Source organism: Pelophylax lessonae (genome assembly GCF_965119305.1).
Source record: "Pelophylax lessonae genome assembly, chromosome: 8".
In the NCBI taxonomy this organism is placed as follows: domain Eukaryota; kingdom Metazoa; phylum Chordata; class Amphibia; order Anura; family Ranidae; genus Pelophylax; species Pelophylax lessonae.
Window position 1 is genome coordinate 220641680 of NC_138775.1, and position 15980 is coordinate 220657659.

Genomic DNA, 15980 nt, shown 5'->3' on the forward strand with positions numbered 1-15980 from the left:
TTTAGTCAAGATACAGTTGTAAGCTACAAGGTTTAAAGAAATCTGTAAAAGCAAACTACCTGAAGGACTTCTAACAAAATCTGTCACTACTGGACTCAAATGCCACATACTTACGATGGTGCAATAAAGCTAAATTTAATCTGCTTCTGTTAAATCACAGCCCTGGAAATTGTATGCAAGTCTGGGAAAAGCAACCTTCCAAAAGATGCTTCTCAGAAAGGTTTTGCTTTGCGAGAATTTTCCTTTTGGCCAACATTTGTAAGGATAAAACTAGACTAAAAAAAAAAAAAAAAAAAAACTGAAGTATCCTTGTGTAACCATGGCAGAACTTTAGGCAGAGTTTGGTCCTGTTAAGCGGTTGTTAAAGGCTGGCAACTAAATCCATAAGACACAGAACATGGTCCTAATGCCATAAGTCTAACACACCGGTCCCTACGTTTTCTTTCCAGCAGGCTTTTGTTCTTAATGGTGGATTAATCCTAAAAGTATACCACTGTTCAAAAAAATTAAAGAACATTTTTTAATTAGAGTATAGCTTCAAGTCAATTAAACTCCTGGTATATTGATATAGCCAGTTAAGTAGCAGAGGGGGTTGTTAATCAGCTTCTTTGGTGTTAATTAAATTAACAGGGGCACTAGATGGGCAACAATAGCACAACCTTCAAAACAGAATGGATTTACAGGTGGAGGCCTACTCATCTTTTCTGACTGTTTTTCACTCGTTTTGCATTTGGCTAGGATCAGTGTCACTACTGGTAGCATGAGGCGATACCTTGACCCTATAGAGCAGTGGTCCTCAACTGCGGTCCTCAGGGCCCACTAACAGGCCAGATTTTAAGTATTACCTTGTGGAGATGCAGACTAGAATACTGCAATCACTGAGCAGCAAATGAGATCACCTGTGATGTAATTTAGTTATCTTGCATACCTGGCCTGTTAGTGGGCCTCGAGGACCGGAGTTGAGGACCACTGCTATAGAGGTTGCACAGGAAGTCCAACTCCTCTAGGAAGGCACATGAATACCTGCCATTGTAAGAAGGTTTTCTGCGTCTCCCAGCACAGTGTCAACAGCATGGAGGAGATTCCAGGAGACAGGCAGTTACTCTGGGAGAGCTGGACAGGGCCAAAGAAGATCCTAAACCCATGAGCAGGAGCGGTATCTGTACCTTTATGCAAAAAGAAACAGGATGAATATTGCCAGAGCCATACAAAATGACCTCCAGCAGGCCACTGGCATGAATATCTCTGACCAATCAGAAACAGACTTCATGACAGTGGCCCGACGTACTCTGGTGGGCCCTGTGCTCACTGCTCAGCACCATGGAGCTCAATTGGGATTTGCCATTGAACACCATAATTGGCAGGTCCACCACTGGCACCCTGTGCTTTTCACAGATGAGAGCAGGCTCACCATGAGCACATGTGACAGATGTGAAAGGGTCTGGAGAAGCTGTGGAGAACATTATGCTGCCTGTAACATTGTTCAGCATGACCGGTTTGGTGGGTCAGTGATGGTCTGGGGAGGCATATCCATGAAAGGAACGCACAGACCTCTACAGGCTAGACAATGGCACCCTGACTGCCATTAGGTATCGGGATGACGTCCTTGAAACCATTGTCAGACCCTAAACAGGTGCAGTGGGTCCTGGGTTTTTCCTGGTGCACTACAATGCCCGGCCTCACGTGGCGAGAGTATGCATCCAGATTCTGGAGGATGAAGGAAGTGATACCATTGAATGGCCCCCAGGCTCATCTGATCTAAATCCAATAGAACAATTGTGGAACATGTCAAGCCGCACAGCAAGTCAAAAGCCATTGATTTCTTTTTGGCCCGTTTCCACTGCCGCGGCATCAGTTGCGGCGACTTCAAAAGTAGTTCGTGCACTACTTTTGAGACGTCTTCAGTGCGACTTCCCTCTGTAATGAGAGACAAGTCTCACTGAAAGCCACAAACAACTTAAGCTACTTAGTCGCGCTAGAAGTAGCACGACTTCGTAGCCGCACTAGTGGAAATTAGTCCATGAGGCAAGCTCGGCATTAGCCAATCATTACAAGCAATGCTTGAGTCAGGCACATCATTTGCAAAGTCTGGGTTCTCCAAGTGTGCAACTGTAAGTGACCTAGCCCAAAATGGGCACTCTGTAATAGCTTTAAGTATCAGTTTTAGTCTTCAAAATGGGTCTCTGAGCCTCTTGCATTCTAGGCTCATAACAGACGAAGCCCCTCAATTAATCTAAAGCCCACTCCATCAAGGCAAAGGGCTCCCCATTATTCTTCCCGTCATATATCAAAGTCTCTTCTTTGCATTCAGGCTTCTGAATTCGATAGATGAACTGCAGGGTGGGGCTTAATCTTCATGTCCCAAAGTGTCAAGAAATCAATTTGAAGGCAAATTCAGGTACATTCTGGCAGCACAATGTACTGTACCTCTACTTCAGCATTTACCTTAGGATGCCTTAGGCATCTTTTGTGCCTGGTCAAGTTCACTTTAAACAGAACTGGATATCTGTTCTGTACGAGGGCACAGCACATTTCTACAGCACCATACCATGCACACTGATATTCTTGCCCTAAACCCAACACTGTGCAATGGCAGTTCATTGGGCTGGGGTTAGAATCTTGGTGCTGCAAGGCAAGAGTTGAATGACAAGTTCCCTTTAAGCAGGAGTCATCTTCCAATTTTTTTTTCTGGGCTTCTTGTTGATACTAATCCTCACCAACAAAAGTTAAATACCGTGACTTACAAGAGTGCCAGGAGAGCAAAAGTTAATTCAAGCAGCAAGTATAATGCAGGACCAAGCTACAACTCAAGAGCCATTTCTGTACTACATGTAATAACAATATCGGCCTCCCCTGGGATTTGGAAATATAAAAGAAGGGTAAGGGGTTTTAAGAGGCTCAGAGGGAGTGTCACGGTGCATGTTTTGCTATCGCCTGCTAATCCTCTCTGAGAGTTTCCTAATCTGCCTTGTGAGATGTCAGAATTGAGTTTGAAAAGAAAGCACAAGATGCTGCAATGGTTATTGGAGTGAGGGTCTGTGCTAAAAGGATCAGGAGGTGCTGGCTGGAGGGGGCTGGGTAAAGGATAAAGCTGGAGGTCTAATCAAATCAGCTGGGAAAGCTGCAGTCTCTCAGCAGTAACCTTGCCAATCAGGGAGGGAAAGAAACATGCCTGCGCACACTAATCCCAGGGTGTCCTTCACCCCATTCCAATCACGAGGCAACCCCCAAAACACTATTACATAGTAGCACAGTTATATTCAGACTTTCCCATAGTCTCTGACTTTTAGGCAAGAGGCAAAAGCAACATGGAACAGAGATCAGCAGTTTTAAAATGTAGCACATAAAATCGTTAACACAACTGTGACCAATCCTGACACTAAGTAATAGGCACACTGACCGCATTATAGGCTTGGTGTGCTGGTAAGTATATTTTACTGGCGTGACTAGTCTTACACCTGTAGGTCAGGCTTCAGTTGTATGCTGGGAAGGTACAGATGGGAGGTGGAGTGGTGCCCTTAGGGAGAGATATTTATGGTTATTGATCTGTGGTGAGAGCAGTAAGGAGGGAGGACTCTGCCCTCAATTAACTTATGAATCTGAATCCAATACAGCCGGAGCTCTGACCTCGTGCCTCGCTCTGCCTGTGCTCATTACAGTTACTGAGACCTCTTTACCCCCTCCCAGACCTGATCCTACGAGCAGACTGGGAGCCTGACTGATAGCCGGCCTGTGACATCACTCACTCACTGCCAATAACAATTGACCAAATCACTATGGCATCACGTATATATTAAGCTGCCAGCTGGACATGGATGATGGAGGAGGGGGGAGACTATGTTCTTTCTACCATGGACACTTAAAGAATCAAAATCAAATCAAATTTTAATAGATGTTCGTGTAGAAATATGAATAAATGGAGATCATGTTCCCAAATCACAGGAGGAAAATCTAGATGTGTTACCCTTAGCAACCGGTCTTGTATCAGACTGGATTGTATGGTTAACCCACACACACCTCAGTTTTACCAATTATAGAAGGTAAATATGGATGGATAAAAAAAAAAGGGTTAGGAGAGGTTCCCCTGACACATCTTATGACCGTATTTAAGGGATACTTGCGATTTTACCACCCATTATATTCTTAAAGAGGAGCTCCAGGCTTCTTCAGAAAAAAATGAAAGCAAGCAGCTACAAAATCCTGTAGCTGCTGACTTTTAATATTGGGACACTTACCTGTCCAGGAATCCAGCAGCGTCTTAACCCAAGCCGAGTTCTCAATTGGCTCTGGGGTGTTGCCGTCGCCATCTCGGGTATAATTGTGGCTTCACAGCTGGTTCCCTACTGTGCATCCGCGAAGCGCTTTGCAAATGGCCCAGTGCCGGGGGAAAGGGTGTGAACTTCCAGCTGAGTTTGTTGCAGCAAAGTCAACCAGAAGTGGGAGCGGGTACGTGTCAAACCCCCCCCCCCCCCCCCGCAAAAGGTGCCAAATGTGGCAGTGGTGGTGAGGAGGCAAACACGCGGAGCTTCCCATTTGGGGGGAGGAGGCAAACACGTGGAGCTTCCCATTTTGGGTGGAGCTCCACTTTATTATTAAACTCAAAACCAAAAATTTAGTACAGATTTTTGCAGCTTACTAATCATTAGATGTGGTGACTGCATTTGTTTTCTTTTTATAGGCTTTTATAGCAATGTTGTTTCTGTGCTTTCATTCACTGCTGGCAGCTGGGATGGGGGAATAGTTACACACAGCTTCCATTTTTTTTTTTTTTACCCAAATTTGTACCGACACGGTTATACTAAAAAGTACTAAGTACTAAAGAAAAACAATTCAAGCTGTTATTCTTTATTGAAAACGTACCTTTTATTGCTCTCAAATAAATATTAGGAGTGCAATCAGTGCCATCTCTCTTAAAACACACTAAAATATGGATATCAAACAATCATTTCTAATACCAGGTTGCTAGCCAACCACTGTCAGTGTTCTACTCATCGCATAAATATTGCAAACATATAATGCAGTGTAGCACAACCTTCATATTATAATAGTGTTAAAAGATTATACAGTAAATAATATCAAAAAGTCTCTTATTTTTAGTGTTCCTTCAATCCAACAGTCCATTAGTGAAAACACTTTAAGAAAACACGCAGTGCTCTACACACTTTTCTTATAGTGCTTATACTCCACCAGGTAAAAAAAAACCTGCTTAGCTCAAACCAAAAAAAGACCCACCTAAGAAGCCTAAATCAGAGGGCGTAACATGAATAGGGAGGAGTCTCCTTGATGACACCCTGTGGGAGGACGAAACGCGCTGATGTAATTTCCAGTATCGAGTTGTAACGTCACTTCCGGTTGTCGTGGAACACATGGTGGTTACGGCGTTCATGGAGGCTTATTGCTGTATACATGCAGTTTTACTGCTACCATTTTGTAAGTATGTTTTTATTGCGCCAATAAACTACAACCCTATGGTACTTCACTATTGGCTCCTTTTTGTTCCGCATTTGAGGATTACTGGAACATCTTAGAGGTTACCAGGGGAATTCCTGATCTGTTCCCATCAGTCCTATTTAAATCAAGCCTGTTTGACTCCCAGAATTAAATGCTGAGGGTGCATTGTTTCTGGTAAGGAGGAACACAAAAGGGGGTGTGTGTCACATCAGGGAATACATTTATGTGGGGCACTTCAGCACTTTTAAGAAGATTGGAGCACAAGAGCACTTTACATTGGATTATATCACTTTAATTGGACTGTTATATATATGTTTATAGAATGCTAGTGCTGTTGTATTTCATTCACAATGGGAAAGTGGTTAGCACTTCCCGCCTGGCAGCTCTAGGGATGTCAGTTCAAATCCCAACCATGGCACTATCTGCCTGGAGCTTGAATGTTCTCCCTGTTTCTGTGCGGGTTTTCTCCCACACTCCAAAGACATGCTGGTAGGTTAACTGTCTCCTGTCCAAATTGGCCCAGTATGTGTATGTATGAATGTAAGTTCAGGACCTAAAGCCTTGTCACACTACTAGTTGTTGTTTTTCATTCAACCCAGAGGACATGGAGCCACTGTACTAACTATCCGAAGTTAGTACAACAATCTACCCTCACCTTCTTCGATCCTGCCCTTTGACAGGCTGGCTTCTGTCGGACCGGCTGCCGTACATACACGGTTCGAATGTCAACCGGTTTATTTTGATCCAGCCGGTGCTGTCCGCCATTCAGCCTGTGTGTACTAGGCTTTAGATTGTAAGCTCCTTGAGGTCAGGGACTTATGTGAATGTGCAATATATATGTAAAGCACTGTGTAAATCGTCAGTGCTATACAAGTAGCTGTAATAATACATTTTTGCTGACATGCAAATATTTGTTTTGCTGCCTCTCTGTAGTTTACTTGGTCATACAATTTATGAAGTTTATTGAAAAATACAAAGGGTTCTACTGTAGTAGGAATATTTCATTATAAGCTGAAACTGTAAATGTGATCCAGTTATTTTATTATATAGGGAATGGAAATCTATCCAGCAAGATCTGGAAGCAGGAGGACCTCTGTGCTCTCAGGATGTCTGGGCTGCAGGTTGTTGTCCATAATGAGATGGATTTGGCAATGGATTGAGCGCTCAATAATAATGTTGTTTGTGAGAATCTCTCCCCGTGGAGACGCTCACTCTGCTATTTATTATCTCTGGATTGTCTTCCTCTGAAAGCTTCAAAAAGACCCCCACCCTGCTACTTGTTTCATCCCCCATCCCTACAGAACCATTTATTTATAACCACTTCTACCATCCCTGTCTTGTATGGCAGGAGAGCTGTATTTTAAGGGGGAATCCTGTAAAACTGATTCATAGGTTACTTCCCAGCCCCCAAAATCTTCACAGTGTTGCCTGAAAAGGTTCCAGAACAAAGCTGCAGTGCAACACAACAAAGCACTTACGGCTTGGACTAAAACAGAGGAAAAAAAAATACTTAGCCAGCACAATACTTAAACTAATCACATACTGCCTACCTGCTACCTGGACCAGCCACTTACATCTCATCAATAACACAAGAGGACTACATGTGTGGACAGAAGAGCTGGTTATGCAGCAGACAAAGATTTGTAGAAATAAAAACAGAAAAAACATGACTTCTAACACTCTTTAAAAAGGTAAGTCCAATCAAAACTGACATCTTGATGCTGATTAGATTTTGTGGAGAACCGAATCGTCTACTGGTTTCACACACCACCTGTACAAACAAGCATATTACGGAATAGTATAGAACACTGGAACATAAGATGCCTCTTCAGGTGTTCCAAAGGGGCTTAAAGGGAATCTCCTCTCAGCTCATCAAAACTTGATCTAAAAATTAGATGGCTCGGCATTCCCCACTATCCAGCCTGTTATTACCAACAGGACAAGAAGGGGTTGTAATAGGCAGAAGCAGGGTATACAGAGAACTAAAACCAAAAATGGTCTGAAGGGAAGTCAACCCTAATGAAGAACACTGGACACCGGGGTACATGATGGAGAACACTGGACACTAATGTCAGTGTTTCTCTTCATTTGACAAACAATGGGCGGGATCTTTGTAACATTACTAATACAGTAAAACCTTGGTTTGAGAGTAACTTGGTTTGAGAGCGCTTTGCAAGGCAAGCACATTTTTTAAATAAATTTTGACTTGATATACAAGCGATGTCTTGATATACAAGTAGCGTCATGTATAAAAAAGAAGAGAGGAGCCTCTAAAGTGTAGCAATATGGTTACATTTAATGAAGGTTCAATATTTAGCAACTCACATGGTTGATGAATAAAACAGGCACATCTAAGTATGCCGGCATCTGGGGTAAAGCTGTCCACATAGACCGTCCTCTGCACAGCCATCTTCATCATGCCTTCCCCGCTGCACTCCACGAGTGATTCAAAGCCTCACTTTCAGATCACTCTACTGCAGGCTGTTCTTCCCGGTAAGGATTGCAGACTGACAGTGGTGAGAGCCAGTGGTTCAGAAGATAGTCTATGTGGACAGCTTTACCCCGGATGCCTGCACACTTAGATGTGCCTATTTTAATCATCAACCATGTGAGTTGCTAAATGTTGAACCTTCATTAAATGTAACCATATTGCTACACTTAGAGGCTCCTCTCATCTCTTATATTCTGTAGCTCTGCTAGATTTTGCTTCTAATCCCCTTGGGAAGGCTGCATATTGTGGATGGACATTTTATGGTTACACAACCTATCACATTGCTATAACCTTTGTATATAGACTATAAACTGAAGGACTTGTGGAACGAATCATCTGAGTTTCCATTATTTCTTATGGGGAAATTCGCTTTGATATAAGAGTGCTTTGGATTACAAGCATGTTTCCAGAACTAATTATGCTCGCAATCCAAGGTGTTACTGTATCACTCTAACTAAAGTCCAACCGCTACGCTACAAGGATATCCATAGAGCGCCACTCCAGCTGTATGCCACAATACAGTTTCATATGTCACCAGGAGACAGAGATGTAGGCAGAATGTTAAGTTCCAACTTACAGCAATGGCCCTTTCATACAGGGTGCATTATTGTGCACATAAACGCACAAAAAAATGCTATATATCCTTTTTTTAATGCATACCAACACAGCTAACTAGTGTGAATTAGACCCATTAGGACAGAAGGCAAAATTGCCTTCTTCCGAAGGAACTTTTTTGGCAATGCTGTCCAATGCTGCTAGTGTAAACGAGCCCCAGGGGAATGTGGACTAGGAATGAAATTCTTACCTGCATGTTTATGTGAGCATTATGGAAGAGAAGTTTAGCCACTAGCTCTGTGTGTCCTCTGTCACAAGCCCAGTGGAGAAGGCAGCGACCCTGTGAAAAAATTAACAGTAAACAGTTATACAGGAAGGATTTGATAGTCTTAGCAGACATTTTTAAATACTTCATAATACTACATTTGTTTAAATTCATTTTTTTGCTAATTAACCTCTTCATAACTGCACTATAGCTGAATGACGGCTACAGCGCAGTCACACAATGCTGGGAGGGCAACATAAGTCGTCCTTCCGTGATCATGCTTCCCGCACGCCCTCTGCGACGCACATTGACAGTGATCACAGATCAGGGTAAAGAGCCAATCACAGCGGCACTTTACCATGTGACCAGCTGTGTCCAATCACAGCTGATCACAGTTTAAACAGGATTTACTGGTTATCTGCATTTCTCTCCTCACGGTACAGTCAGAAAGTGCATTCTTTGCATTAAGATAAAAAGCCTGTGTGCAGCAGCCCCACCTTATCCCCCTCCTAATACTTATCTGAGCCCCCTTTCTATCCAGCGATGTCCACAAATGCCTCGGCCAGCTGAGACTCTGCCTCCTGATGGGTTGAGACACAGCAGCAGTGCAATTGGCTCCCACTGCTGTCAATCAAACTCAGGTAGCCAATCAGTAGAGAGCAGGGCCAAACTGCAGCTCCAGGTCTGAATGGATACACGGAGCTGCAGCTGGGCTCGGTTAGTACATAGCAAGCTGCATGCTGTGGGGGCACTCATGAGAGAGGGGCTAGGAGCTCCAGCCAGGGACCCGAGAAGAGGAGGATCTGTACTGCTCCGTGCAATACCAAGTGCACAGGGTAGGGAAGTATAACATGTTTGATTGTAAAGTGTCTGTTTTTTTCCTAATTCAAATAACACTCTAACACCTGTCAAAAGCACCTATCCCCCCCCCCCCCCCTCATGCGGCTTGCTGTGGGGGCACTTGGAAAAAAGGGAGCGCTGGTGGGGAACCCCAGAAGAGGAGGTTATTTAAAAAAAAAAAATAATGGGATTTTTGTACTTGCTGTAAAACCAGACTTGTATAAAGTACTCTAAATTTCTACTTGAGTAAAAGTACAAGTGCTCGATCAAAAAATTACTTGAGTAGAAGTGGAAGTGCTCGCAGAAAAAGTTACTTAAGTAGAAGTACTAAAGTATTCAACATTTTTTTTACTTAAGTATTGCAAGTAGTTTTTTCAAAAAATTTGCTACTTAAGTACTAAAAGTAAAAAGTACCAGTAGTTTTGAAAAAAAATTTCTACTCAAGTACTGAAAGTAAAAGTACAAGTACTGTGTTATGTAGTTATTAAAGAAATAAGTCAAAGGTTTGAACATCATATTGTTTTTATTATTTCAAATGATTTAATCAAATGATTAACCTGTGTTTGTTAGTAGTTTCTTGATGTACTTTAAGCGCTGTAGCACCATTTATTTTTTTGTTTCATATTTTCTTTTTATTGGAAAGATTTGGTATAGCAGCTTTTATTATACACAGCCTTTATTTTCGTATGCGCTGATTTACAAATGACATTATACACATTTTTTTGAGCTTTATGCAACCTGCCATCTACTGTTCTGGCAGTGGTAATTTTTTTAAAAGTAACGAGTAACTATGCAGCACAAAAAAAAAAATACTTGAGTAGAAGTATCGAAATCATCGAAAAAATGTAGTGAAGTAAAAGTAGAAGTAGGAGAAAAAAATTCTACTCTAGGAAAGTACAGATACCGCATTTCGGTACTTAAGTACAGTACTTAAGTAGTTCTACTTCGTTACTATACATCTCTGTGTAAAACCCATTTCTCAGAGTTCATCGACGGACACAGCGCTCCATAAATTATAACTAGTGGATTATATTGCCTTCTCCAGGAGTAGGACTAGGCATAACACCACACACCTTGCTACGCCCATGGGCTGTCCTCAGCTGGTATAGAACACCTCTCTTTGCTCTAGGTAATCAGTTTAGTAGCAAGCAGCATTACAAGTATCAGAACTCCATAGAGGGGTGGGTGCCGTGTCCGTCGATGAACTCAGAGAAATGGATTTTATGGGAAGTAAAAAAATCAAATTTTCACTTTCGTTCGACGGACACAGCGCTTCATAAATCATAAATAGTGAAACGTCCAAAAGCAGTGCCAAAAGGAAAATGAGGGGTGGGGAAAATAACCCAAGGCTAAACAAAGTAGCCCTTAACCAGGACACAGGAACCTTAACCGGGTCACAGGAGCCCCATCTGAAAAATAAAGGTTTAAAGAAAAAATACCCCTCAAGAGGGAACAGCCTCTCAAACAGCAGCCTGCAAAACTTTGCGGCCAAAAGAAGCATCCGCAGATGCCAAAGTATCTAACTTTTTTAATTTTGTGAAGGTATGCACGGACGACCAAGTGGCCGCCTTGCAAACTTGCGATATTAAAGCCTGATGACGGAAGGCCCAAGAAGCACCCAGCACCCGAGTAGAATACGCCGTGACAGGGAAAGGTGGAACCTGACCTTTAATGGAATAGGCCTGAGTCACTGTCGGATCCATCTGGAGATGGTAGCCGAAGAAGCACCAGCCCTTTTCTTAGTCCGTCCGTAACCACAAAAAGCGAGTCTGACCTCCAAAAGGACTCCGTAGCTGCCATATACATCCGAATCACAAGAACCACATCCAAGGTATGCAAAGCAAATTCCTTGGGATAAGCCGGCTCGGAAAACAAGAAAGGCAACGCAATGTCCTCATTCAAATGGAAGTCAGAGACAACTTTGGGCAGGAATGATGGACAGGGACGGAGAACCACTTTATCCCTATGGACCAGTAAATAGGGACTGCGACATTATAACGCTGCCAATTCCGATACCCTGCGGACTGAGGTAATAACCACCACGAATGTCACCTTCTGGGATAACGTAGGCAAGGGAATCTCCCCAATATTCTCAAATGGAGGAATCTGGAGAACCGAAAGTGCTAAATTTAAATCCCATGGCTGCAAAAGAGACTGTACAGGTGAAGCCACATGTTGAACCCCCTGAATGAAGGTACGAACTAAAGAGTGCATGGCTAGGGGGTCATTGAAAGAAGATTGCCAGGGCAGACACCTGGCTCTTGATGGTACTCAGTAAGATTAAGATCTGAGCCACAGAAAAGGATTGAGGATGATGGGTGATGGCAGACCTTCATGCTAAAGAAGTTCTGTCTGCTGGTCCGGGGAAGCTAGCTCTAGGCTTACTAGACCAAGGTTGCTTGGAACCTCCCAGGAAGATTTAAAAGATCCATTTCCCCTTTTCTCCGTCCCAGAAGCACAAAATAATTTTCTATTGTCTGAAAAGGAGGGCCCCCGTCTGCGGTGAGGCTCCTTCCCTCTTTCCTTGACAGTGGCAGGAAGGCACTCTCTCCCCCCCCCCCCCCGTGATACCCTAATGATGTCATCCAGGGTAGCCCCAAACAATCGATCGCCTTGAAAGAGCAGATCAATAAGAGCTTTCTTAGAGGCTTGGTCTGTGGACCAATTCTAAAGCCACAGCACGCACCTAATCACCAAGGCTGAAACAAAGTTTTGACAGCACAGGAGCGGTATCCAAAGCTGCATCACAAATAAACTGCAGCCCATGGACCAACTGGTCCGCTAAATCAACATAGGCAGCAGGGACCTGTTCACCCCCCCAGGTCCTGGCACAAAAGCTTGGCCCAACTCAGTTAGGGTCCGAGACACGAGGCAAAGACTGGCCAAAATTGCAGAACCAGCCATAGTAAACATGCTGCATGCCACAGCCTCCCCTTTCTTGTCAGGCGGGTTCTTAAAGGATGGGGGTTCCTTCTACTAGGATAATTGTTGCTTTATTCAGCCTGGAAACAGGGTGGGTCCACCACTGGTGGACTAGTCCACTTTTTTAAAAGTGACTCCTCAAAAAAGTAATGTACAGCAAAACGTTTGGGGACCACAAAGGGTAATTTTGGTCGTTTCCATTCCTTACAGGAAAACCTGTCAAAATAGGGCACATAAGGAAACACCTTTGGAGTGCGATGCAACTTATGCGTACCAAAAGAAACAGCCACGTCCGTGGCTACATCAGTGGCATTTTCCATCTTAAAGTCTCACGCACTGCACTAATAAGTGTGTCTACCAGCGGCTTTTCATTCACTGCTGCGACCATGGAGGAACCATTCTCACTAGAAGATGGATCAGGGGGTGTGATATTATTAAGTGCCCCTGGATGGCCCACGTCCACGGCAGCATCCGGCTCAGAATCAGATGAGACCTGAGCAGGGGATGCTTCCTCCTGGGCCTTTTCCCACACGCCACTTCCACCCGGGACACAAGGTAACTGCAGGACCTCCGTCAGTGCAACCATGGGAAGCTGGGGTTCTGAGGCACCTGCCAACACCAAGAGGGGGTTAGTGGGGAAAATTTGACCCTGAGGCTCCATAAGGAAAGGAAGACCTTTCAGTACAAAAAACAATCTTTTGGCACCACTAAAGGATCCCCTCAAGGCTCCACGTACCTATCAGCAGAGAGAGAGAGAGATAACAGGGACCCCCCCAAGGACTCACCCTACCAACCAGAGGGCCGCCGAGAATTTGAACCCAGCATCATCATGGACGCTATCCCTGTTCATATGTCCCGGGCTCAGGAAGGGGAAACTAAAGAGAAAGAGGAAGAGCTTCAGCAACCCCACGAGGCTTCAGTTGTTTCCAGCATCTCCCAAACGAAGGGAAAATGGCCCTGTGACATCATCTGGCTACACAAACATGGCCGCCAACCAGAGACCAGTCAAACTAATGGAAAATGGCCATCATCAGCTACAAACACTAAAGCATGCTCCCAGGATCTTTCCTGCACCCTCTGCAGTGGGACCCCCCTGAAGGTTGGACACACGTTTAGGGGAGACTCTGCTGTGCGCTCTGCACCGGTCTCTGCACTGGGACCCCCCTGCAATATACCCACACTGCAAACAGCAGGGCATCCACCTAGGGGTCTCCTACACAGGGACCCTTCCAGACTACCAGGGCGGGACACACACTATCCCAGGACCCATACAGAGAGGGGACAGCAGGGGGGACTCCCACCGGACTCTAGGTCCAGACAGGGGGGAATGCGAGTGGGGGAAGCCCAGCTCAGTGAGGGATTTAAGGATGGGAGGAGGGAACCTTCAGGCAGGTCTGACTATCCCTGGAGGTCACCTGCGTCCACCCCAAAAAAAAAAAACACCAAAAGGGGAGAGGGGGGACTGTACTTACACTTCCATTGTGTGGGTAACGCTCCAGACAGAACAACTCCCCACCGAAGAAGGGGAGCGGTCGTCCAAGGGACCGCTGCGTTTCAGACCCAAACCCAGTCGTATTGCACCCCTGCAAAACGTTTAACTCGCGAGTCAGCCTCTGTCCGGGAGCGCAAAGCTGCGGCCTGAACACGCTCGCTGGCAGTTGACTGTAGATCACCCGAGAGGAAAAACAAAAAAGATGTAAGGAAGTAGAAAATGTAACTAGAGATCCCAGCCAGGAGCCTAGGTCCTTACTCCGGACTAGACAGATTAAAACTGATTACCTAGAGCAGAGAGAGGGGTTATATACCAGCTGAGGACGGCCCATGGGCATAGTCAGGTGTTTTTTGTTCCGCCAAGTCCTACTCCTGGAGGAGGAAATATAACCCACTAGTTAGCGCGGTGTACGTCGATTAACGAAAGAGAAAACGCCTTTACAATCACTTAAAAGGTGGTTCTAAAAGTCAGAAGTTTTTTTTCTCTTCATGCATTCGGAGAAAAAAAAAAAACCTTCAATGTGCAGCAGCCCCCCTAATACTTACCGGAGCCCATTTTGATCCAGCAATTTGCATGAGACCCTCGGCAGCCCGGGACTCTCCCTCTTGATTTGCCGAGACACAGCAGCAGGCGCCATTGACTCCCACTGCTGTCAAAGTCAGTAAGCCAATGAGGAGAGAGAGGGCAAAGCATACTTGTGTCTCTGTGTCTGAATGGACACACAGAGCAGTGGTGTGGGTGCCCCATAGCAAGCTGCTTGCTGTGGGGGCACTCGGCAGGAGGGAAGGGCCAGGAGCGCTGGCTAGAGACCCAAGAAGAGGAGGATCTGGGCTGCTCTGTGCAAAACCACGGCAGGGAACAGGTAAGTATGACATGTTTGTTATTTTTAAACAAAAATTAAAAAGACTTAAGTATCACTTTAAGGTCAAAGAAACAGGTTTGCTTGCTTTAAACCCTCATTTACCACCAGCATATACAGTACTTGCATTTCCGTTGTTCTCCACTGCTCTATTGAATGCTAGGAGTAAAAGGAAATACTGTGCACTTCTGGAGGAGTATGGAGTGGCATGCAACCTAATGCATATGCTGGGCCATTCAGCGCTGTGAAATGGGGGTCCATATCCTCGTGTACTCTAGGTCACCAGTGACTTGAAGCAAAAAAAAGATTGATGGCCCACTGCCCAAAGGCAGCTATGGTTGCAAAACCATTTTGTAGTTCTCCAATACAATGAATAGAAGCCAAAATGAAAACTAAACTGTGCATTTATAAACCGTGTAACTACACTGTGAGCTTTCAATATAGCTACTTTGAAAATATTTCACTGCAACTTCTACTTACTAGTCTAATAGAAAAACGATATCACAAGCATGAATGATCTGACAGTCTTTAGGTAAAATGACTTCACATCACAAATGGATAAAATATGCAACCAGTGGGCTGCTTAATGTGAAAGTCTAGATCATATCACCAATACCTCAGGGAGATTCATATAAAATGGTAAGCACACACTAACCCCTCCCAATCCTCATTAATTCCCTGTGTCTCAGGCCATGAATTGATAATTGCGGCCAAGACTGAAGAGAGAACATATTGCAGGAACTGCTGAAAGCAGAAAAAAATTAAATAGATACATCATAATATAAGCTGTACAATAAAATATACACCCAAACAGTAAACTGTTGCAGCTACTTTTTGAAGTGGGCAATTATGTCCTATAAGTGGAATACATAGAAGGGCTCATCGATGTCTGCCTGGGGCATCACACTTTTTTGTTTACTGGGGTCTATGTACCATGGTTAGATCACAGCGCTGCTGGTAAAAAAAAATAAAATAAAAATGAAATAAGGGGAACTGTATTATATGTATTATATGTGGTTTAGTATGAACCAGTATACACTAGTTTTAATCTACCTAAAGCCCCGCCTATATGCATGCACTCCCCACACACTTAAAAAAAAAAAAA

General features: G+C 44.2%; 1 protein-coding gene across 1 annotated transcript in view; it reads right to left on the reverse strand.

Annotated features, from left to right (window-relative positions):
* Window positions 1-15980, reverse strand: part of ACBD6 (acyl-CoA binding domain containing 6) — a 151959-nt gene that overhangs the window by 43581 nt on the left and 92398 nt on the right. The window contains exon 6 of the mRNA XM_082264923.1: window positions 8748-8837. Coding sequence (XP_082121049.1) covers window positions 8748-8837 — 90 coding nt within the window. The remainder of the gene's footprint in view (window positions 1-8747; window positions 8838-15980) is intronic.